Source organism: Anopheles merus, chromosome 3R (genome assembly GCF_017562075.2).
Source record: "Anopheles merus strain MAF chromosome 3R, AmerM5.1, whole genome shotgun sequence".
NCBI lineage: Eukaryota > Metazoa > Arthropoda > Insecta > Diptera > Culicidae > Anopheles > Anopheles merus.
The window spans coordinates 45,549,526-45,573,648 of NC_054084.1; the positions used below are offsets into that span (position 1 = coordinate 45,549,526).

At 41.8% G+C, this 24,123-nt stretch overlaps 1 protein-coding gene across 4 annotated transcripts; it reads right to left on the minus strand.

The window, feature by feature from the left end:
• Positions 1 to 30: 30 nt before the first annotated feature.
• Positions 31 to 22,730, minus strand: LOC121596752 (dual oxidase maturation factor 1). Of its 4 annotated transcripts, none has more exons than XM_041921952.1 (10): positions 22,623 to 22,730; positions 20,620 to 21,381; positions 6,575 to 6,779; positions 3,332 to 3,389; positions 1,857 to 2,211; positions 1,571 to 1,782; positions 1,387 to 1,466; positions 1,196 to 1,317; positions 896 to 1,126; positions 31 to 802 (listed from the first exon to the last, which is right to left on the minus strand). In XM_041921952.1, the coding sequence occupies exons 3-10, from the start codon at positions 6,737 to 6,739 to the stop codon at positions 760 to 762; spliced, it is 1,266 nt and encodes a 421-aa protein (XP_041777886.1). In that variant the 5' UTR covers positions 6,740 to 6,779; positions 20,620 to 21,381; positions 22,623 to 22,730; the 3' UTR covers positions 31 to 759. The 4 variants fall into 4 exon arrangements, with proteins under 4 accessions (XP_041777886.1, XP_041777890.1, XP_041777887.1 ...); XM_041921956.1 differs by having other exon boundaries at positions 20,620 to 21,017; positions 22,623 to 22,726; XM_041921953.1 differs by having other exon boundaries at positions 20,620 to 21,378; positions 22,623 to 22,725.
• Positions 22,731 to 24,123: the final 1,393 nt, after the last annotated feature.

Below are 24,123 nucleotides of genomic sequence, written 5' to 3' on the forward strand. Positions count from 1 at the left end.
TGTAAAAAACGCATACACACTTCAGAAACCTGCAGTTCAAATCTGACTTTTATTCCATTTCGTCCATTTGCGCTGATTTTTTTTGTCGCAGATTTATCGTCAAGAAATAGTTTACAATCTTCCTTACGTTACTAACAAACCATACGGTCTTACAATGCAATGATTAACATAGATCCGCGCTATAAGCGCATTCGTTTCGCTTTGTGCCACGCATTACTGAAACTGCTACATCGCTAACACTGGTAGAGGAACAATAAATAACTTAACATTGATCAGCCCTCGGTTCGGATTCGGAATATTTCTGCTTTGCGTTTTATCTGTGTCAATCACATCGCGAGTAGCAAAATCTAGATAACACGAGGTGTCCTTACAAATGAATGCATCAAGTCGAGTTTAGGCGGCTCCGTATCAACCGTCTCCTCTTCTACATTAAAACTTTCACGACTAAGAATAAAACTTATGTGTCAAACTCCATCCAGAATACGATCCCCGTTCACTAAGCATTTGTCAATTTTCTTAATTATTCACGTCACAGATGGACGGACGTTAGTAGGGCACAGAGTTACAGATGAAGGATGTGTTTGTTTGTTAAAAGTGCGTCGATAAAATACATCAGTGTCATCATTGACCATGTGGGAGGTTTGTGTACACTCTTATAAATATCACAAAAGATCATCACGCATAAAGACGGTACTCTGCTCTATCGTCTCTCTCTATGCGATCACTATCCAAGACACTAGATGGCGTACCTTCTGGGCTCTACCAGTTGGAAATTTCTCGTGTACGTTCTAGCGGAGGTTTCCTAGAAAGTGGTTAGAAACAAAACACGAGTGAAATAAACGATAAAGATCGTTTCAAATGCGGTTAATGTGTGTGTGTGTGTGTGTGTTCTTACGGTAGCATTCGCGAGAGGGCAACTTTGTGGAGCGATTGAGACATGGCAGCAGCAGATGCAATGCTGGATGTGGAGTCCTGCGAAATCGTACGCTGGATACCTTGAGGAGGCGTTTGCTGAGCCCGCCGGAACGGATAACGCCACGGAGACTTGGGAACATCGTGCTGGAATCCACGGTTTTCAATGCCCATCTTATCCGTGTGTTGATCACGAGTCTTTGAGGATAGACGTCTACATGCAAGGGAAATGAAATTTCCGTTTAGTTCATTTTTGAATAGCAAAATTTACTCGAACACTTACCTCAGGATGCGAGATCCCAGACCGGGAGGCTCTTCAAGGCCCTTGCTGTTGCGTTTACGATATCTAACGTCATGAGACTCCTCCAGAATCACGTGCCGATCGTATGGCGTGTCATAGTATACCTTAAAATGTACGCAAAGAGAGCTTAGTATGACTAACATTCATTAAAAGTAAACGACGTTTTGCCTTACCTCCAATATGGTGGAAAAGCGATGAGGCCACACAAGATCAATGATGGAAATGACTAATCCGATCGCGAAGCATAACACTCCTGGAAAATAAGAAAACGAAACACACACATACACATACATGAGTCTGATGAAACGGAGCTAGCCAGGGTCGGTCAAGCAGGCGTTGAAAAAGGGTAGAACTTACCAGCGGTGAGTACGAGATAGAAGCACCAGCCGAGATGGAAATCGATTCGTGCCCCTTCGATAACGATCGTCAGCGGACGCTTCGGAAGCATGGAGCTGTAGCCGATGCTGGCCCCTATCAGCAGTGCACCGGTCAGGGTCATCGTGTAGGCACCGTAGCGAGGTACCGCGACCAGCAGCAGATTCATCAGGAGCCACGCGGCAAACGATGCCCTAGAAAGTGGAAGCAGTACAAATTGAATGTCACACCGAATTGAATGTTTCGCACATCGCGCACACTACAGTACCATAGCAGAATGCTGGCATAGTAACCGGCGGCCCGGTACTGGCCGCCCCAGGCGAACCCTTCCTGGCCGAGGCTGAAGTACTCTGCCACCGTCAGTATCGGGTAGGGTAGTCCACGCTGCAGTGCATCGCGGTAGGAGTTGCCCATATCGTTCGCCTGATTCCAGCTGAATCGCTCGTTGAAATCAATGTCCGGCGGTGTCCAGTTGCCGAGCGGTAGCGCCGTCAGGGAGATGTTGATGTGCATCAGCCCGATGTGCGCACCGATGCGGGCGGGCAGCTTCTCCCGCGAGAATGCACGGTACGGTGCAACGATCGTCGATTGGGCCACATGCCAGCCGGAGCCAAGGCGACTTACTGCGCGGTTGGAGGTTGGAAGTCGTCGGGGTCACGAGGTGCACAGCAGTCGAAACGGCAACAAACAAACACACAAACGCACAAGGAAGGAGAGCCGAGAAGTTAAGATCTTGGTTAGTTTCGTTTAGTGTTTTAGTGCCCGGGGCCCGCGTGACCTTGGTGCGGAAATGGTCACATTCTGCGGTAGCGATTGTAAGCTGATTGTTCCGGTCCGGTCGAAACCTAACTCCTACTACTGCTGCTACGTGTGGAAGAAGCTATAGACTGTTTAAGCTGCTGATGAGCCGCTTTTGCGAAAAGTTTTTCTTCTTCTTGTGGGTTGTTTTTACGAATCCCATTCAACCGTTTCCTCTTCCACCCGCTCGATGTGTTTTTTTAGCTCATTAATAACGGCAACAACTTTTAGAGTGCTGGTTTTGGGGGAAAAAAGCAATACGCACAAAAACTGGCGACTCATTTAAGTCGACAAAAAATACTTCAAATCCCTACACAGCTTCAGAGCAAATAACACGGACCAGCGAAAAGGCGCACATCCGGGCATAGAATAAAGTTGCTGTGGAAATGAGATTTAAGCATTGTAAGCGATGGTATCTTTGATCGTTGTGGCAAATGTTGAGCACCGAGGGAAGCCCGCCTAGATCACCATGAAGGAAGAAGTGACGATCGTTTTATGCTTGATGCTTAACCATGACTAGAGCAAGACAAAGTTGCAACCCGAACATGATGGTTCATTGTGCTGTTCGCAACAACGGTTTCAATGAAATATTAATTAATGAGTGGAGTCTGCCTGCGTGAGAGTATTAGCAGCTGGGAGGGAAATGGTATGAAGGCTGTGCAGCACACAGGATATGGCTGATAAGCTTGAATCAGCTTGATAGCACTGCCATCCGCATTTTTGCGGTGAAAAATAGTTCTAAAATATTTAGACAGAATTGTTTAACCATCTCAAAATACTTATCTAGCAAAGCACTAATATCATTAGATATTTAAGATATTGCATGGAAGATGACAAAAGAGCGACTTTAGAGACTAAATATCAATATCATGTTTTTGTTTCCTAAAACAACTGCTCCTACATCATTAGTTTACATATACACTATTTATACTATTTTTTGCTTACCTAATATGACTAGTCCAACGAACAGACTTAAAGTAACGGTAGTGAAAGTTGTAAATTTCTGTAGAAAGAAAAAAAGAAACGTAAATAAAACACCACGAATTAAATACATTTGTTTCTAAGCCAAAATCACCCAAGGATATATCAATTAAAAGAGTATGCTTGCACCGATGTTATTAATTGAATGCGTTAGGTGCATTTGTGTAAGGTACAAATTATAAATCTCTTGCCCACACACGCCTCGATATAACCATACACAGTCGGTACAAATAAATCACTTAACCCGTATGTTTCTCGATTGCAGCTTCTAATCGTGCAATAAATCAACCAAAGCGATCAATTTAGCGCAACCCTAGTAAGCAGCATTTAACCTGCCTCTGCTACTGTTTGCGCCCATTTAAAATTCCGCCCAAACCGGGCGAAAACAGAGACAGCGAGAGAGAGACCGTAGACCAAAAAAAAAAAGGAAAGAAAATCTGTAAAACACAAACCCACGGAGGAATGCGTTTCAGCTTTCTATGTTAACAAATGTTTGCAAACATCAATTTATTGGCCATCAATCAAACACCGAATCGCGCTGGGTGCAAATCACTGACCGATGGAGACGAATTGAGCGACGTGATCGGCTCTGCTGGTCAGTGCGTGACCAATCGCGCTAGCGCTTGGGACCAAGCTGTGGGAGGTTTGATCATAACGTGCCGAAATTCACGCGCTTACCGCATGCCCTGGCTGGATGGTTGGTTTGCTGCAACCGGGACGAGATCGATCGGTTACCCCTTGTAATCCTAAATGAACTGGCAGGAACAGCCGTGAGCGCAACGTGCAACATGGCCAACACGGCGCACGGTAATAATAATTTCTCGACATGAATTTATGCCGCATCCATCTCATTAAACTCATTAAAATATCTTCCAAAAACGGGCGCCCTTTGCGGACCACCGTGAAGCGGTGTGGGTTATTTGGCTGGTACTAACAAACGTTGGTACAATAATATCGAGCATTGCGTTAGTTTGCACTTGCGGGACTGTACACTACCAGCGGAAAAGTAGCGTGCAAAAACCTGGCAAGGTTGAGGTGATCGTGCAATAGCTTGTAGTTGACGATCGAATTGTTTACCTTTGGCATGGGGCTTTTTACGACGCCAAATATTGATCCACGATAAAACACTCTGCTTGAAGTGGTTAAACGTACGGTGTAATCTAGTGTGTGCAGTTGTTTGAAGAGATCAGGAATCGGTTACCCACAAGAATATTTTACAATTTTTCATGTATGAGTGATTAAAAAAATGTGATATTATTTTATTTTATTTAACCTTTTAAAATTTGAACCTTAATGCAATGAATGTTGTATATGACAAATTAACAATATTGAGTGTTTGGTAATGAACTACACAGTTGTTTATTATCTAAATTCAAATTTAAAAGATTTTACAGTTGTCTACTGCACGAGCAATAGAAATTGAATAATAGAAACCCTTCTGGAAAAAAATTAAACGTCTTTCATCTCGCAAGCTAAAAATAAAGAACGCAGCAAATTACAGGCTGTTCCAAGTCAAATTCGAATGTAAACATTGTTACAGGGTTTTCCAAGTCACTTTGTAATCGGCACATAATTATTCACCGCATTGAAGATGCTTTTCAACAGCTGTCAAATGGTTTATTTACTTCAAAATGAAATTTCAGTTTTAAATCATGATTTTCAACACATGAAAAGGAACTTTCAAACTCAATCCAGCTTGAGTCTTGTTGAAAATCATGCTGAAGAAATTAAAAACTATAATTATTGAGATTGAAATGGAGCCGGTGGTGGTACAGTCGTTAACTCTTGCGACTTAACAACATGTCCGTCATGGATTCGAGTCCCGAGCAGATCGTGCCCCCTAACGTACGACTGACTATCCTACTATGATAACAATAAGTCACTGAAAGCCAAGCTCACTTCACTAGTGGATACTGGCAGGCTTTGATCGACAGCGGTTGTTATGCCAAAGAAGAAGATTATTGAAATGAAATATCAGATTAATGTAGATTAACATCTTGCACGCGGTGAATAACAATGTTTACATTCGGAAGACACTTGGAAAACCCTCAATTCACCGCCTATACGATGATTTTAAACAGCTGGCATACATTGTATTTGCATCACAATACAGGGTTTTCCTAGTCAGTTTGTAACGTAAACATTGTTATTCACCGTGTGCAAAATGTTATTTCACATTGATCTGTCATTTTATTTTCACCATGATAATTTTAAATTTCTTCATCAACAGCAACCCGTTGAAGTGTTTGAAATCATCCTAATGAAGATAAAAATTGTTATGATGAAAATTAAATGTCAGATCGATGTGGAATAACATTTTGCACTTGGTGAATACAGGGTTTTCCAAGACACTTTCGAATGTAAACACTGTTATTTACCGCGTGCAAGATGTTAATCCACATCAATCTGATATTTCATTTCCATCGTAATAATTTTTAATTTCTTCAGCATGATTTTCAACACGACTCAAGCTGGATTGAGTTTGACAGTTCTTTGTTATGTATTGATAATCATGTGTTAAAACTGAAATTTCATTTTGAAGTAAATAACCCATTTGACAGCTGTCGAAAACATCTGTAACAATGTTTACATTCGAAATTGACTTGGAAAACCCTGTAAAGCTTCAGTGCATAAACATGATTTTCGACATATCACATAGAACTGTCAAACTCGATCCCGCTCGAGACGTATTGAAAATCATGTAGAAGTACTGATAAATTATTGTGATGCAAAGACAACATCTGCAGCTGTTAAAAAACATCTCACAAGCAATGAAATTTTGTTAACATTCTAAATTGACTCGGAAACCCCTTTAAATGCATTTTGACCAAAGAAAGAGGTTTAAAAATTAGTAAGAAATGAAAGGATTATTTAGAAAAATACAGTCACTTCTGTGTAGTTAATCATGTACAACCAATCCTTGTTTGGGTTTATGTTTTTTTTTTCAAAAACGCTCAAGAGCACCCAATGTTTAACCCCAAGTATTCATAAAGAGTTATTAGTAGAGTAGATTGGCAATTCAGTAGATCTAGCATGATTCAAAGGATAATTTTCGCTCATAATATTTCTTATAAAATTTTCCTTGCATTTTAAGAATTTTACATGAAAAATTAAGTTTTTAAACTACTAGTTTTAAGTTTACAGTGTTTAGCAAACATTTCAACACATCGATTCAATATCTGCGTTACAGTATCTCCACCTACATACCTGCTTCCTTACACCCGGGAAAATGACCAGAAACGCCAAATACACGGTGGCGAACATCACACAAACCGCCACGATGGAGACATCGCCCGTGACGGGGGTACGATTAGAGAACGAGTAAAGCGTTGGCGCTCCGTCATCGCGGAACGCGTCAAACCAGCCCTTCATTGTTTAAAGGGTTCCTATTTTGAATAACGTCTGTGGAGACCTGCGGAACGAGAAGAGGGAAAAAGAGAGAATGTTACTGAAAAATATGCAAAAACGAAACATGGATGAAGGCATTTGAGAGGCAAAGGCAAAATTGCACCAAGAGTCGGTGTATTAGATAACGGGTTTAGGGTTTAGCGGTGGTACCATACATTATGACACCCATTGCGAAGAAACAATACCCCGGAAGAACACTAACATAGCTTGCGGAGCTCTTAGCGATTCGCACCTGTAGAAAACGGTGTAGATAAAAGTGTTCAACCCATGTTGGCAGCAGGTGAGGACAGTTAAACAGGTGGTAAATATAATTAGTCGTTTTAAATAATTGGACTTTTGGTTGAGTTTCCTTATTCGGGGACGACTTGACGTATCGTTAACGTGAACGTACTTTCTCGAGTTAAAACGGATTGCTAGTGCACAGTAATTGTACGTAATGGGAAGTAAGAAATAATTTCAAAAAAGTGTTACAATAAGAGTTTTCTTATTTACGAAGAGCAAAAAAAACTATTTCAAATTAAAAGCAACATCATCGAATCAACACAAAGAAGCAATAGAAGCCAAGAAGAAGCATGACATATAGTGATGACATGTATCTCATTTATCAGATGCTCACTTATCTCATCTAACGTCGCTCAGCACTTGCGGAGGTAAAACGGGCTGTGTCGTTTTTTTACACGGAATTTCAAAATATCATTACTCATGCCCACAATCTACTGCAACCACCCACGTAACTGTTAATAATGCGGGGAGTGCTGGTTTGTATGCGAGTGAAACATATATTAAACGATCACCGATCATGCATAATTTTAAGATGTGCTTAGAGCACAAGAAGGTACGTCGCAAAGTGAAATATTCGATTTTTTTTATGATATTCTTTTTTAAACATTTATTAAAAGCACTGCTAAGTTATTTACAACTTTACACCTCCTTCTTCTAATGTACCACCATGAATACATAGAACTGCAGCATTCAAAACGAAGTGAGCTTGGATTCAAAAACTCACCTCACTATACAGCTGTGACCAAATTGTGCACAATTGAATCCGTTACAATTGCAACGTTTACTTGCACCAGCCACATGTGTGCCCGTGCACAATGTCGGTGACGCATATGTTGCCAGTGGGGTAATTGGTAATTGTGTGAGTGTGTAGTTTGCAAAACTATTCCGTAACCGAGCAGGGCCACTGATTTCCGCCAAGAAGTTAGGATGTTGTTTTTGTTGTTGTGGGCACGTGTATGTTATGGTGTGATAGTGACTGGATTCTCGATCTTATATCTTACATGGTTGTCGGCTATTGCAAAATCATTTTTAGGCTAGCTTTAGGGAGGTTGAATGGGGAGTTGTAAATATTTTGCTCGTATTATTTGCCAACTTGAGAGGGATTGTGTCTCGCTGTTCTAACTGTTTCGTTGTACAATGGTGATAATTTATGATCTACTAAGAGGTATAAGAAATGAAGTAAACTGAAAAAATAATACAATACTAGTAATGATCATTAAATTATTAGAAATATTCAGGTCAATCATACGCTTTTAGTTCATCATGAATAGTGTTTATACTTGAGATATTTCATTTAGGTTGTAACTATGAACACATATTTTTAACACGTTTAATGGTTATCGTCACAAAAATATCAAGTGAAAATTTCGTTTAGCTCATTGCTAAACACTTAACGACATAATGAATTGTATAACAGGCAGCAATAACGTTGGCTTGTTATATCGTTTACGATTGGCCAACAAGTTTGAAACGCTACCAAATCATCTCAATCATATAATTTTTCTCCTATAGTGAACGTTTGAAATTAATGCAATCCATCTGCAATAGCATTGCATTTTTGTTTCAATCTCAAGGAAAAACTCCTCATTGATCTTCGTTTGCCAAAATGGCTTTTGCATCATTGCTGCCAAGCGCTGCACTGATTGATAGTTATTTGACTATGGTTGATTCAATTTCGAACGGCTACCGGCAATATTTATGCCGTTGCTGTTATGGTTAAGTATTTAATTTTTTTTTCTAGTAAATTTCCATTATAGTTGTATCTTTAAAAAATCAGTTTTATGTATGTTTCTTTAAACATTATCCACATATTTTCTAAAACAAACCATCGTTCCGTTGAACAAAAAAGACATCGCAACAGCAAAAAGGAGGCCAGCGCTTTATAATCTCATAAAACAATGAATATCATTTGTTACGATGCTATTAATCACCTTCCCTCACATGGCTTGTACAGTGGCCCTTACAAAATATAACAACGATATAGATGGACATAACTTTTCTAACCCAATTCATTACATCGTATTGAACTTTCGGCTAAAGGTTACGCTTCAAAAGTTGCGGCAAAGCGTCCGATCCCTCGCCGTCCGAAGCTTCATGTGCAGCAGCTTGGGAAGACATTTACTGGATCAATGACTTGATCTTTGGCGTTGGAGCGTTAGACGCCGCGAAGAAAATGAGATTTCTGATGGGACCATCTGCTGATGTGCAACAGTTTGAAAATTTTTGATATGGTTTAGTGGGGTGCAGTAGACGGAGTACGGAGGGTTCAACAAAGTGAGCAATAAGAGACTGGCATTAGACAGGTCTGGTTGTAAGTAGCAATCTTCTAGCAGTGATTGCTACCGGCGCTTGCATTGCAAAAAGGAAACTTAATTAATTCCCACCTCACAGGAAATGTTTATAAATGCGTTAAGTTAACAGAACTGCAGAAGGTGTGAAGCTATTTTGAGGTAAGAGTCGATCGTTCGGTTGTATGATTACACACTTGGAAGTAAATGAACCGTGTGATTTCCGTTGGTGAGTAATCTCGAGGATGTATTGTGCATTTTGTTCGAGTAATATTAAGTTCGGTACAGTATGTGGGTAGATATGTGAGTCTCTAAAGTGTCGCTTGTGGTTCCATTTTGATTGGAATCCTGCTTTGGGTACTAATAAGATTACGGAATAACAACGCTTAGATGTTAATAAATTGGTCTAAATGAAGTTCGGCAAACCTGGACACGCATAAATTGTTGAATAAAAATAGAAATGTGATTTTTTTAAAGATAGTCGTACTTTACCAAGGCTTATCTAAGATACTTATGAGCTTGACTATCTGTGATTAATTGGGTTACTGACTATAGGATAGTCAGTTTTGGGTATGAAGTGCTTGGTCAATAAAATAATTTAATACATGGCAGCCATGTTAGTTAGTCCTTTTTGTCTATGACATTTAAATAGACTCTTGAATTCTTATAAACAATTATATTAAGTATAATGTGCGTATTGTACATTATGTTTGAATTGTATGATATTTGAAAATAAAGGTGAGATAAACCTGTATTTCAGATATACTTTCAGCTTTACGTCAATTGCTGATTGTTTTCATGAACTATATAATAGATAATTTTTGGTTAACTGTTTATTAAAAAATCAATTAAAGTTAATTATTGCATGATACATGTAACAATTTTACATAAGTTATTTTTATTCATCTATGCTAATAAATATAACCAACGCAAAATCGATGGTTCCATGATACTTCATTCGATTGTTTATTTGAAAGACATGCAAAGCATAACAAAATAAGCAAGTAATTATCAGGCCCGCTGTCTACAGATTATGCTGAGTCAATGGCCCTGCACTAAGCTACCTGATCCATCGCCTATAAGCGCATCAAGATGATTCGCAGCTTCTTGACATGTTGCCTATTCACTGATACGTCAATTTTAAATATCGTGATGGTACCATAAAAAAAATAATAATAAAAAAACATTATCAAGGTCATCCGCCACTTATCGGCAGAACGAAGGTCGAAGAGCTGGAATGATCGACTATTCTTGATGGAGTTTGATGCTTGTTTGGTCCGGTAATTTGCTATGCTTACAACATTCAGCAGACGTCCCACAACGTTTTGAATTTGATGGAGGATGCTAGATCAGTTTTCATACTTTGTTTTTGTCTTCCTATACTACAAAGTACATTGAATTCGTAAAATATATACTCAAGGATAAGGATTCGTCAGTTCGAAGTAGTTGAGTGTGCACTATTAAGTGGCCAGTAACCTGTACAGGCATATAAAATTAACCCTACTGCCATTGACCCTTGCGAGCGATCGATACGTTTCTGCTTTCGCAGATGCAGCCACTGAATATCTGAAGTCCGCTATGCTGATGGCCCTGATGTGGCGTATGCGTCACCACTGCGTACGGTCAAACGGATTTATGAATATTTACACGTGCGTTGTCTCGAGACGGATTCGGGTTGTTTTGTTGAGTCGTGTGTGTACAAAAAAACACAGCTCACCATGTGTCACAGCATTGCAGCGACTGTGACGGGGCTCGCACTATTCAGCGTACGAATGGTGTCCGGTTTTACTAATCGCTTGACGATCGGTTCCTTTTACGGACAGAAAGGACACAAATTGCATCCGTAGTGGGGCTCTTGTGCAGGTTGGGTGAGGGAGAATGGCCAAGAAAAATGTGACTACCGGCGCCGTTGACATTCGCCGAGGATAACCACATACCGGTGGAAGCGTGTTGAGGTGATAGCAGGAAATAACGCACGAAAGCTTGAATAGGGTTGGGAATTTCACGTTTCATGCGAAATATCCAACCATTTACAAAAGATATCTAGACGTGTGAATTGTGTTTTTGTTTCCAATCATTTAAATTGGGGAAAAACATGCAGATTGTCACGTGTTAAAAAGGGAATAATTATGATACAATGTAATCATAAAATTACAACAATTAATTAGCATATAGTTTTAATGCTGTTGCATGATCAGACTGAAATCAATTATTTCACAAAAACCTACTTCAATCAACAAATTATCACTGTCTGAGCGTTAAAACAAACTGTGACATTATTCACTGAAGTGCAAAACCTTGAACTCTAGCAGCTAGCCTTCGACTGGGCCACGATCGTCATCCATATTATCAATGCGAAGTAAACATAAACACACTTGCACAAACGCGCATACACACACAGAAACATGCATTCTGACTGCAAGTATCTATGCTTGCTGCATTACGGTAGCAGTAGCAGCTTAACGACAGCAATCAACGAAGGACAGTCACGTAATATTAAATCACAAATCGATTCGACACGATGATACTGCTGAACGTAGCCGAAGCAACCAGCGTGCGACCCACTCAGTACAGGTTCATAATTATCCCTAACTGATGAACGGAAAAGCCCTGCGAAGGGCAGGTGACTTAAAACGCTAAGTGCACAACCAGTACTACCGGTGGCTCTTGCGAACCCCTGTCCGGCCCTGCCTTTGAACGAGAGATAAGTGTATTAGTAAGCGTAGGACGGTTACCATTGCCACTGAACCTAATCCCTACTGCTCGGGAGGGTAAAACTGGCAACACTTCTACCTTTTAGAAGCAGTAGACAAAGGGTTATAATTGACATTTTCCTTCGCAGGTGTACGCAATGCCTCAAGTTTACTTCGGACGCACTACGATGTACACTGGCCCTAAGCGGAGTGGCGATGTACATGATACATTAGGTCGTTTGATTAAATACATGTTATGTGCGCGCTCGTTTACTTGCTCTTGCTAATTACTTCCTACCACCGTAGATCTGGAGGAATTTTAAGAGTGTAAGATAGATGATATATGGACGCTATTTGAGAGCGAGCATCCACAGTTATCGCCTACACGTGAGTAGTAGAACGTGAAGAACGCATGTTGCTGTTTGTAACGTACTTAGCAACTTGTACAATGTAAAATGTAATTATAAAAGGGTAGATAGATGTAGGCTTGTACAATAAAGCGGGTTTAGTTATACGGGGTAAGAAAATTACTTCTACATATGAAGAACCTGGTTTGAATGAACTTCTTCTTCTTCTATTTGGCGTAACGTCCTACGCGGACATGCCGGCCTGTACAGGCTTTCGAGACTTAATTCATTACCACGTAGCCGAATAGTCAATCCCTGCTACGGGGGGACGGTCCATTCTTTGATTGAACCCATGACGGGCATGTCATTGAGTCGTTCGAGTTGACGACTGTACCACGGGACCGCCCCCACGGGAATATGAACCTGCCTTGTTTTGAAGAGGCTATTTGTATAAGCCACGGCATTGAGAAACAACGATTTTTCAAATATCATTCCTATGTCATAATTTTGATTACAACAACGTAACTGTTTTGGTGTGTTCCTGTGTTTGGCACATGAATAAACAGCACCAGTTTAACGTGTGTACCTTGGAGGACCATCGAGAACTTCATTTTACGATACGCCTTGCAGCGACAACAACACTTCAACGTTCGCGATCGTGTAGTTCTTGTTTGGTATGTAGCGGGCACGTAGCGGGAGAACGTGCTGGTCATATTTCCGCATACGCAGTACCATCGTACCAGGCTCAGCTGGTCAACTTTACCGATCGGAAACCCTAACAACAAAAAGTTAAACGTCCCTCTCAATGGCAAGCGGACAAGCGGACGTACACACTCGCCGTAACCTTCAAACACTGTTCGAGGGGCGCAGCTAGTGTTGCCGTTCTCGAGCACCGACAGTTCACTGGACGTTGGTTATTTTCTTGGGGTTCGATTATGATTTATGACTCGAACGGAGTTCGAATGGGGCAATGGAATTCGAGCAGTGATTGAAATTATTAATTCCGGTTGTGTGCGCAGATAGAGAGAGAGAGTGTTAGCTATAGCCATCACGCCTCACGGTATTACATCTCATAATTATTCGCCTCCCAAAGTACATATCTGCGCTAACACGTGCAAGATGCTTGGAGCTGGTAGCATTTTTCCTACCAAAGGAGGAAAATATACCTCCCCCTACACAGCATCTGTCCTTCAGCGGGAATCAGAACACAGGCAACATACGACCATGGACGGGAAATGTCAGATCGCAATTCGTAACGGCAATCTTTACGACCGAGATTTCCCCGTGACGGAATAGTTTCACAATGGTCCACACTACTAGCTTGTTCGGAGTGTTCGGGCTTGTATTTCTCAATGGGAAGTGTATAAATTATTTGGCTAGCAAATTGGTGAACGTTGTGGCCCGATCAATCCCCAGTCGTCGGCGCTCATATCCATTTCATGGCGGTGGTGGTTCCTTTCGGTGGCGCAGGCTGAAATAACCGTGGCTTCAAGCTTAAACACTACCCATGCACGACAATCGGCCGAGTTTGATTGAATTGCAAAAGATTAAATGGAATATGGCGAAAATATCTGCTCACAGCGTTGCAATGATACACCCAGTACCTACCGAAGGAAGTTCAAAGCGGGATAGAGCTTAATTTACGGTTTTCGTAGTGCGGGGGTACCCTCTTCTCTACTTCTTCCAGTTTGCGAGAAAAAGACACGACGACGAAAACGGTGGCACTGTCAGGTTATGAGTTATGGATCAATTCCGGCAAAAGTAGAACGGTGTTGGAAGTGTTCGAGTCTGGTGGATGTATCCTTTCATTTTGAATGGCGAAGAGCAGTGTGAGTTGGATTGAAGCATAAACTAACGATTCAGCTTGAAGCTTTTCTAACGATTCAAACGATTTTCAAACAATAAAGATTAAGTACAGCAAACTACAGCTGTTGATGTCAGCCTGCTCACACAACGCCTGTATTTTGCTGTAGAAGAAGTTTCAAAACACAGTCACAACGAATTTGGCTGTCTTTCTGGAGCGAGACATTGACAGTTGATAATTTCATTTGCGGTTAGATGTCAGCCTGCTCACACAACGCCTGTATTTTGCTGTAGAAGAAGTTTCAAAACACAGTCACAACGAATTTGGCTGTCTTTCTGGAGCGAGACATTGACAGTTGATAATTTCATTTGCGGTTAGATCGATTGAGATACAGCACGTCTTCAGGCTCACAACCCAACCACGCTCAATGGTGAAAAATTGCCACAAAAAACCGTTTGTACAAAGCGATCTTGTGCACAATCATTCCACCGTGGGTTATTTATTCACCGTTTATTCTTGAGCCTCCGGAGCATCTAGACAACACGAAAGGCTAAGCTTCAGCTACTGCTTCTTCGTCTTCTTTGGGTCCGATTTCTTCGACGTTAATCGCCCATCGGCACGTCCCGCTGAGAAGGACCAACAATTTGACCTAACCTCCTCCATAGGTTTTAACCGGTCGATTATCGTTTTGCGATGATATATCGTGTTTTCGAGCGGTTCGGCAGCCTCCCCGCGGACTGATCGCTTCAAATTAGGGCTCCATTTGTTCGCTCTACGACCGATGGGAGGCAAAACAAACAAAAGTAATTAATTATCGATTCATTTTTCTAGCCCTGCGGGGTTACCTTTCCCTCAGTCTGGTTCGGTTGCCTTCCCCGTTCAAACCAACCAAGCTGGTGGGCAAGATTTGGTCCCAAAATGTATGATGTAAGCTGTATCTCGCAGCTACGACAATCGATGGCGCCACGTTTGTGGCAAGCATTTGCGTTTCAAGCGATAGGAGTGAAACCTGCAGTTACACAATGCTTTCGATTTGGAGCCCAGTTGCACTTACTTTTAAAGAGAGAGAGAGAGAGAGAGAAAAAAAATCGAGCGATGCACTCGCTTTTTATCGGTTACTTCACACCAAACTTTCCCTGCGTAGGAATGCCGGGATCGCGGTTAGAAGAACTGCTCCTAGTCGCGACGAGCCGAAACGTTTCACACCGCGTCGTTGCCATTGGCCGTTTCGAGACGATCTTCAAGACGCATCGAACCGAGTCGTATAGTCTCGCACTGTCGCAATCCATCGATCGTGACCAATCATCCTTATTTTTCGTACCGATCGTGACAGCGATTTAATTTATGTGCCTGTTGTGCCAGCTTGTTATTTTTTCTCACTTCTGACGAAAATGATTCGTGTCCTGAAACGTTCACCGTCAAGTATTAGGGCCGCTTTTTTACCATACTACAAATATGCTCTCCTTCATTTTACCGTCCTGCGACTCGATTGAGACGAGTTGAGCCGCTGGTATGGCATCTAGGGTGACCGATTTTACGGTAACGCTTCTTGGAGAGACAACCGTTTTGCTGCTGCGGCTGATGGTGATAAATAAAGTTACATTCGGTGACAAAATAGTGCTCCATAATGAGGTATCAGATTTTATTGCTGCAAAGCTACCGATTGCAGGCCATTAAGAGGGGGGAGGTTGAAAGGTTGGTAAATGTATTTAATACTGTTAACAAGAGTAAGTTAGCATGACATTTTTAAGTGTATGATAATTAATTTAAAAAAAAATACAGTACAGTTCAGATCGAAACACAACGTCCAGATTTGGGATGGAGTGTAATAATGATGTTGTTACCGTAAAATTCCAACACGAAAAACTGATAATGTAATAACAACCAAATACTGTCAACAGAGTGCCCGCACAGCACCAATCCAAAGCAGAAAAGTAAAAGAGTTTGCCACAGGGTAGCATTTTACAACTTTCTTATTTAAAATAGCCACCGAATATGGTCAGGCACCATATAAAGACAATCGCTGGAAAACTTAAGATACCTGTGAATAAAGGTGTAGCAAGCTAACTGCGCACAAACCAACGCGTAATGAGGTGTCAATTGTAACGGCACGTAATCGGTACAATAAATGATCCAATTAGATTCCAATTTCATGTTCTATCTCAACGAGGAAGCCATACCACACAAAACCTTGCAAAGTGTATTGCTCTTGGTTGTTTTCATTCATGCAGCATTTTGATTACCCCTTTACGCATGCATGTACCCGTCTCAATTACATGCCTCCCCGCCGTTACTACCGGTTGATGATGCTGGTACAGTTGGCGCCAACTGAATGGAGAATTTGTATGCCATTCGGCACGCAAATTTCATTTCGGACAGATTTCGATTCGCGGTGGTTCAGTAAATTTGGCAAGTTAACCTTCATGGCCGCGTGCAGTTGAATGTACAATGCGTACCGTGTAGGAAAACAGTTACTCCGGTTTGGTTGGTAACAGGATTCTCACCTTTGTAGTTTATTGAACTGATTTTAATGATTATTGGAATATATTGCTTTTCGGGAACGCTAATTCAAAGTGTTCAAAATTAAATACGATTTAAATCAAATATCATGTTTATGGTGGATGTGATCATATCATTTAGATAGCGTTAATAGTGAAACTCAATTAATGTTCAAAATCATCATCCTTAATTGGACAAAACCCCACATATATATATATACACATACTGAAAAGCATGAATGTATCGATGTACGGTATCATGGTTAATGCGAGATTAGCTTTATGTCAATTTATAGGAGCATTAATCTCGACTCTACGCCTGGTCACGGTACTCCAACGAACGCCTAAGGGTGTTGTGCTTGGGAAGGTTTTGATGCTCGCGGAGGAACTCCGATTTGATTGGTGTTTAAAGACATGAATCTGCATAAATATGTATTCATGACACTGGCCAGCACTATAATCGAAAAAAACAACATCGAATGAAGCCCTCCTTCCCCCGGGGGACCGGCACTTATGATGAAACCCCATTGCACTCGTGGATGCATATACGGTTCATGTTTTATTGATGAGCTGCCCGTACGGAGCTGCTCTAAAGTGTGCCGAGAACATGATGAGTAGTCACCGCTGTACCCTTTTCGGTTTAGTGTTTGAACAGTGATTTTGCCATCTTTTATTTGTTTGAATGTGCATCAAAAGGTTGTAAATTGCGCTGCGTTTGTGCTTATCCCTTAGAACATTAGGATGAGCGGTGTAGTGCAGCGTAGGAACTATAAGTTAGCGAATGGTTGCGTATTTTTCAATGAGCATTCCAATACCTAAGGTCACTGGATGGTTGGTGGTGATGGCGGTGGAAGCCTTGGTCAAGAAGATACTATTGAAAACCCTACCATAGGCTACGATTTAGCTTTATTGTAGTCGCCATCATCGGATGAATCTAACATTTGATTTTCATGATTTGAAATGGTAATACATAACTAAATGTCTGATATGAAACACGTTTTTTTAGAAGAATATTTTGTGTAATTACATAAAATTAAAAGATTAAGAAAAAAGAACAATATATTGTTTAAAAGAAATAAAAAGAAAAAAGAACAATATATTTCCGCAAAATACAACAACAAAATCTATTTAAAACCGACTACACAAAGGACGCTGAGCTTTTAGCATTTAAATGGCTGATCATAAATCCAAAAAGATGAAACGTCTATGCAGACTAGCGGCAAGAACGCGTCTCGAAAACGCTACCCGTAAACCAATTTCGGTCGAGCTTTTGTGCGCAAAAAATGGTGCTAATGCGCAGTCGAAGCCATTGAATGTGTGCCGGGGTCTTTTAAGCAGAAGATTCCCACCATTTGCCACCGTCCGAAACTGTGGCTTTGATGGTGAGCTGCGATGATTTGTGGTTACGAACGAACGACAACCGGCAATACGCTGAATAGGTGATGTTCTTGTCATCTATTGTTAAACACGTCGCTGAACAGCAGCTTAGCATTGGGCTAGTGCGTGTAAGACACAAACAAACAAACCAACACACACACATACACCAAACCGCAAAAGCGTCCAACCATGCCGATTGTTGAGTTAAAATTCAGCTGTAAGCAAAACAAATCGCCTTATAACTGACAAACTTGTACTGACTCTCTCGTCTTCGTAAGACCGTCGTCAGTGGAAATGATGAAGAATTTTTCTTCACCGTGTCTTCCTCACATGTGGTTGAGTAGGGGTTTGGGAGAATGGGCATAATTCAATTAAATCCCCCCGACAATCACAGCTCAGGAGATGGAGACGCAACATCAACCGTCACGCTACTGGTGGTAGTTGGTTGATTACCATTTTCCAGCAACTCCTGGTTACTGGCCACTGGTGTGGTGCTTATTAAGCCACCACTAGACGTCTCATTTGAAATTTTAATGAAACACTCCAGCGCGAACAATCTTCGCTTCGACCGTTTGTCCAACGGCTTAGCCCTGGGCTGAATAATACTGCACTACGGGAAGAGAACGAACGAACGTACGTACGAACAAAAGCGTCTCTTGCAGCTGGCCAGGGTCAGAAAAATTAATCATGAACTTAGGGTAACACGGCTTATGAGCGAAGTTAGGTTGGCTGGTGCTACTGGCTTTACAACTTTACAATTGGATGCGGAAAGGACCTAAAGTGTGCCACTGGTCCATGATGAACTCGGTAAGCTACTACCTATCGAAATGCATTGAATAACGGTCATGGCAGTTTGTATTTTGTGGCAATAAGTTCTAAAGGATTGAGTTCAAGGGTTTTCCATCATTAATGACATTTTCCCTTATTTTGTTTTGATAAATCTGAAATAATGTTTGCATGTGTGTAAGCGCATGTAATTGTAATGTATAGATTTGATCTATATCTTTATCACTGGTACATTTTAAACAATTTGTTATTAATACTTTTTAGAAAAAAATTAAGCCAAAAGTTGTATGTAAAAGTGCTGGAAATTCAATTTTTTTAAGTGTACAAATTCACTCTTCGTTCCATCGATGTCAAGAAGCAAAACTGTGTTTTAATAATATTTTACAGTATATTCCCAAGATTTGCCGAGAATATTACAATAAAATATATTCTTCTTGTTATTATTTCATAAATACATCGACCACCATCGTCATATGTATTATTTTGAACATTCTGTCAATACGATATTTGTATTGATATTCAATAATAATATCGCTCAATTTTGTCTCCTTCAATATCTCAACTTTGTGTTTAAAACATTTTAAACAAAACGTCACATTACGTGTTCTCTGCATCAATTATCAGGAAAATCGAGTGCAAAGATCATGCAAATGTTTCAAGTTCTTTAAGCATGTTGTTTCACGAATTTTAAAAACTTAACATGCGCCCTATTTTAATTATCTGGTTTCATAATGTTCTACCTCATTCCAACTACACACTGTTCCTGCAGCGCGATGATGAATACACCATTTCCGTGCATCGAAATACCCGCATCCGAGCGTGTTTCACCACAGGAAAGTTTCTTAACGCCTCTGTACGTGCGATTCAGTGCCGCCACCTTCGCCTGGCGGCTGGCATTGCGAGCGCAGCGTGCGCTACCGGTCAGGCAGGAAGCTCGAAGTACGGCGCAACCTTTAGCTGATGTAAATGTGGCGTGAACAAATCTGCTTTACACATCTCATCTCCCTCCACTCCCTCCGGCAGCTCTCTGGCGCCGTGAAGTGAGCGCACGTGTATATATGTGTGTGCGTGTATGCAAGCGAGTGTGGAAACGGTGATGGAGTAGCAAACGTAAGAAAAAAACGCTTTCAATCTTTGTTAAATCCAAGGGCTGCTACTACTAAAAACGAGGAAGCGTCTTAGTGGGCACTATTTCGCTGAGTGCCTTTGTGAGCGTTTAACAGGAACGCTAGGAATCTATTACTTTACACTCAATACATAAACTTTCATAACATAATTCTGTCATCCAAAGGGAAGCACTGCTTGTGCTTTTGCTTTTCGGTTCACGGCACATCGGGCAACTCGAACAACCGCGCCACAAGCATGTAGGACAACTTTGGACGAGCTATTAAGAAAAACACTCATAAACCGCTGTTGAGGTTACGTCAACAGCCCACGCAAACGTCGGCGCCACCATCGTCGAACGCTTTTGTTCGACGTTTCGATGCCTTTGAAGTTCATTTATTGCTCGTTAGATAAACAGAGCCCTCGATCGCATAATTAATATCAATCCTTCTCAGCGGGAGAAGACCAAAACAAAACAAAAAAACGATCACCTCGACAAATAATCGCGTGCATCATCTTTCAGTGATTCCCTGGCGCCCTGCACGTGCGCTAGCCAACAAAACAGCAACACTTCAGCACGAAAAAGCAACTACACAATGGCTTACAGACTCTCTAGCGCCCCAGCAATGGCGCGTTAGAGGCGAAAAAAGCGAACATTTACTTACCACACGCCACAGTTAGGAGATGTTTCCACGGTGTGCTTTACAGCCGGCAGAAAAGCTGCGTCTTTCGCGGGGGAACTTGACAGCGTGACTGTTGTGCCGCCTGCTGTGATCGTGGTGGAACGTCGTTGTCTTCGCGGTGGAATTATTCAACCATCGGTGGCTCGTCCCGTTCGGCAGATCCGTTCCCGGGAGCGTACTCTTCTGCTATAATTGACCGTTTGATGCCGCTTGGCTAGGTCGTCGAGCAAATAATATGGCGCACTTGGAAGGAATTCTGCCACAAAATCAGTTCACTCACGTGCACTAGCAGACTCTTCTTCTTCTTCTGTCGTTTTGCAAAGAGCCGTGCCGTCGAGTATGTTTTGTGTTAGGATGGAAAATAGCAGAACTGCTCCGAACTGTGTGTGCACACCGCAGAGGATCGATGGATGAAAATGATAATACTGCCACTGAAACGGCGAGCGCAAATGCACTACGCGAAACTACAACACATCCACCGTCAAACGGACACCTTTCGAGAAGACACACACGGGTACAACCACGAACGGTACACTAAACACGGCTTGGCACTCACAAATCAGCCTCCTGAGATCGCGGTTGCAGTGGTCGAATCACGTTTACATAATCACAAACACACTGCGCGTTTGGTGCTTAGAGAAGCGCTTTCTCTGGTCGCTCTCTATCTGCTCAATTTATCTCTCGCCTTATCTCACACCCGTTCACTGCCTAACAGCTATTTCACACTTTTGTACGTGCATACTACTAAAAGAATAAAAGTATAGATGCTTTAGTACTATAAATATTCACTCACTTTCGTTGCGGATGGTGGATGGTGTAGTATGTACACGAATAAATGCAAAGTGCAAACGACACAGAGTACCTTATCAAGCTCCTCCTTTGTAGCTTAATTACACTACAAAGGATAAAGTGTTATACGGAGGGCTCTATTATCCTTTTTTGAAATACGTAGCACGATAAGTAATTTAAATTTCGATGAAATGACTTTCATTACAAAATTTCTTTACTCATAAATATTAAACTAAAACATCACCAGTAGCATCACCATTTACGACGTACACACACAGCCCACAAATGGCTCTCCTTAAGCATTGCACCATCCCACTTGGTTCGCGTTTATTTTCACTTTCTATGAACACGTTTCTTCGGTTTCGATTTCGTGCGGACTGCAACACCACAAACCCCGGTGCATACATTTCTTTCTCGTATGTGCGTATTCGCTTTCAACCGTTCGAGTTCGCAGAACGGACCAAAACATAGACAAAGCTCCACCACGCTTGCCCGTACCCCGGGTTGTGTGCCTGTTTTTATTTTCATTTTTTACATTAACGGAAAACGGAGAAAGGAAGCGGCCAGAAAATCCAAAACAGACAAATTGTGTCCGAACCGCATCGAGTGTTGAGTAATATAACGGGTTCGCGATACAAACAGAGTACTGGGCGCGGGTTGGCTTTGCCTGTTTGGCACGCAATGTTACATCGTTTGGTGAAATTATTTAATCGCTAACGAATCGGGACGGCTGGAGTGTGTGCTCCTACCCCGCCGTATTCTCCGGTAAACCGGATAAAAGAAAGTGAACGCTCAGAGATGATAACTATCGCAGCAACGTCGCGTTACAGTGGCCGCGATGCGCCGCGTGGTAATGTTAGCCCGGAAGAGGTGCACCAGAGCGGAAATATGTGTGTCAGTGGAATGGTGTGCAGTGAAAAGGGAACTTCAATTTCGTTTGGTGAACGAAATTTTATGTAATATTTTGTTGAGCACTGAAAGTAGTTTGTTGATGTAACGCAAATACTCGGTATGATGAACAGAGAGGTAATGATATCACAAAGAATTTTCACATTAAAGTCGACGAGTAATTTTACAATTTTATCACAATTCAATCATTATTGTTACACCACAAACTCGAAAGTAAGCAAACAATATATCAACCATCCCATCAACCAAACAATCACAACAACATCAAAAATCGTCTGTAAACTAACCGTAACTACACACAGGTTGCTTCCGACGCAAGCGAATGTTCTGTTCAAACTGAAATATGCTCCCTCTCGGACGAAATGTTTTGTGTGCGGAATATTACTTCACGCTCAGCGGCCCGATCCACCACCTATAATAACAACCGACAACGAAGCAACACACACACATAAGCACCGTCATCTGGCAGCTACGCGTAGATCGTTCATCCGTTGTTGTTGTTGTTGGGAAGGTACCACCGGGCGGTTGGTGGCGATCGTCAACGTAACCGAACGCTGGCGCGGTAACGGCAATCCCAACGGCAGCGGTGTGTTGTTAGCGTTGTTGCTTTTTTGCGGAAAAAGATCACGTCCGCAGTACAGAGTATGCTAGTGTTAGTGACGGCGACCCGTCTGTGGGCAGAAAGGGCGGCCGAGTACGTCGCTCGTCCAGTGTCGATGGCGGTGGCAACGGGCATTAAGCGTCACCTCACAACCACCACTAAGCGACTGGTGTCGGGCCAGCTGCGTCGTACGTGGTGTGCGTCCTGGGAATTTTGCGGAACTACCCTATAAGTGAACGTGCAAAGATCGCCGCCAACACTGCCGGTGATCACGATGACGACGGCGACGGCTACATCCGTGTTCGGTCACGATCGGTCACGAACGCGCTCATGTTGATGGTGGTAGTGTGGACGCTGTACGATCACACGAATGGAGGCGCCCATGGAGAGTTTTTCCGCGTGCCCGGTTGCTGTGTTTTGAGCTTTGCGCGTGCGGAATGTGCGGTGCAGGTTTTTTTTCTCTTTCTCTGTATTTTGCTGTTCGAAGAGCTCGCTCACTGACGTCACAAGCTGGTATTTGGAACCCTTTTGATGATGTTTGGGTGGGTGGAAGGGACAGAGGGGCGGTTCAGCGAATGGAGATTGTAGTTGTGATCTTGTGTTGAGAGAGCAAGTGGCCGTGCATGAGTATTTGATGGTGTTTATGTATGTTTTTGGACTTATATGGTATGTGATGAGATGAGCAAATGCTTTCGGAAACTGAGAGTGTGAATAGGATGGCTTGTTTGGAGCAATCGGGAATGTGGCTAAAGAGATGAGTTGTGCGTTTCAGTTTGCTTACATTTTTACAGCGAAAGTTTATCAAAACAGATTTTAAAATGTTCCACAACGTGTAAACATTACTAAATTAGATTAAAGGATTTTTTGAAAAGATATTAAATAAATTACGAAAAGTTGCACAACATCGATGTGTAATGGTAATATACCTTAAACAAGCGTTAATTATCACGTAATGTTAAGGCAATTTGAATTTTAATGATCACTCGTACGCGGCACAGCAATTTACGGCCCAAAATGTATGTAATGTACTTAATCGGCTTGAACTCATTGGCAGTCAAGTTGAGGTTGTTATTGACTTTGAATTTTCATGACATCTTTACTACTATAACTACTACTACTACTTCCAATAATATGAGCGGTGGTTGTTGTTTGCCACTCCTACCGCATTTACGCTGGTATCTACTTGA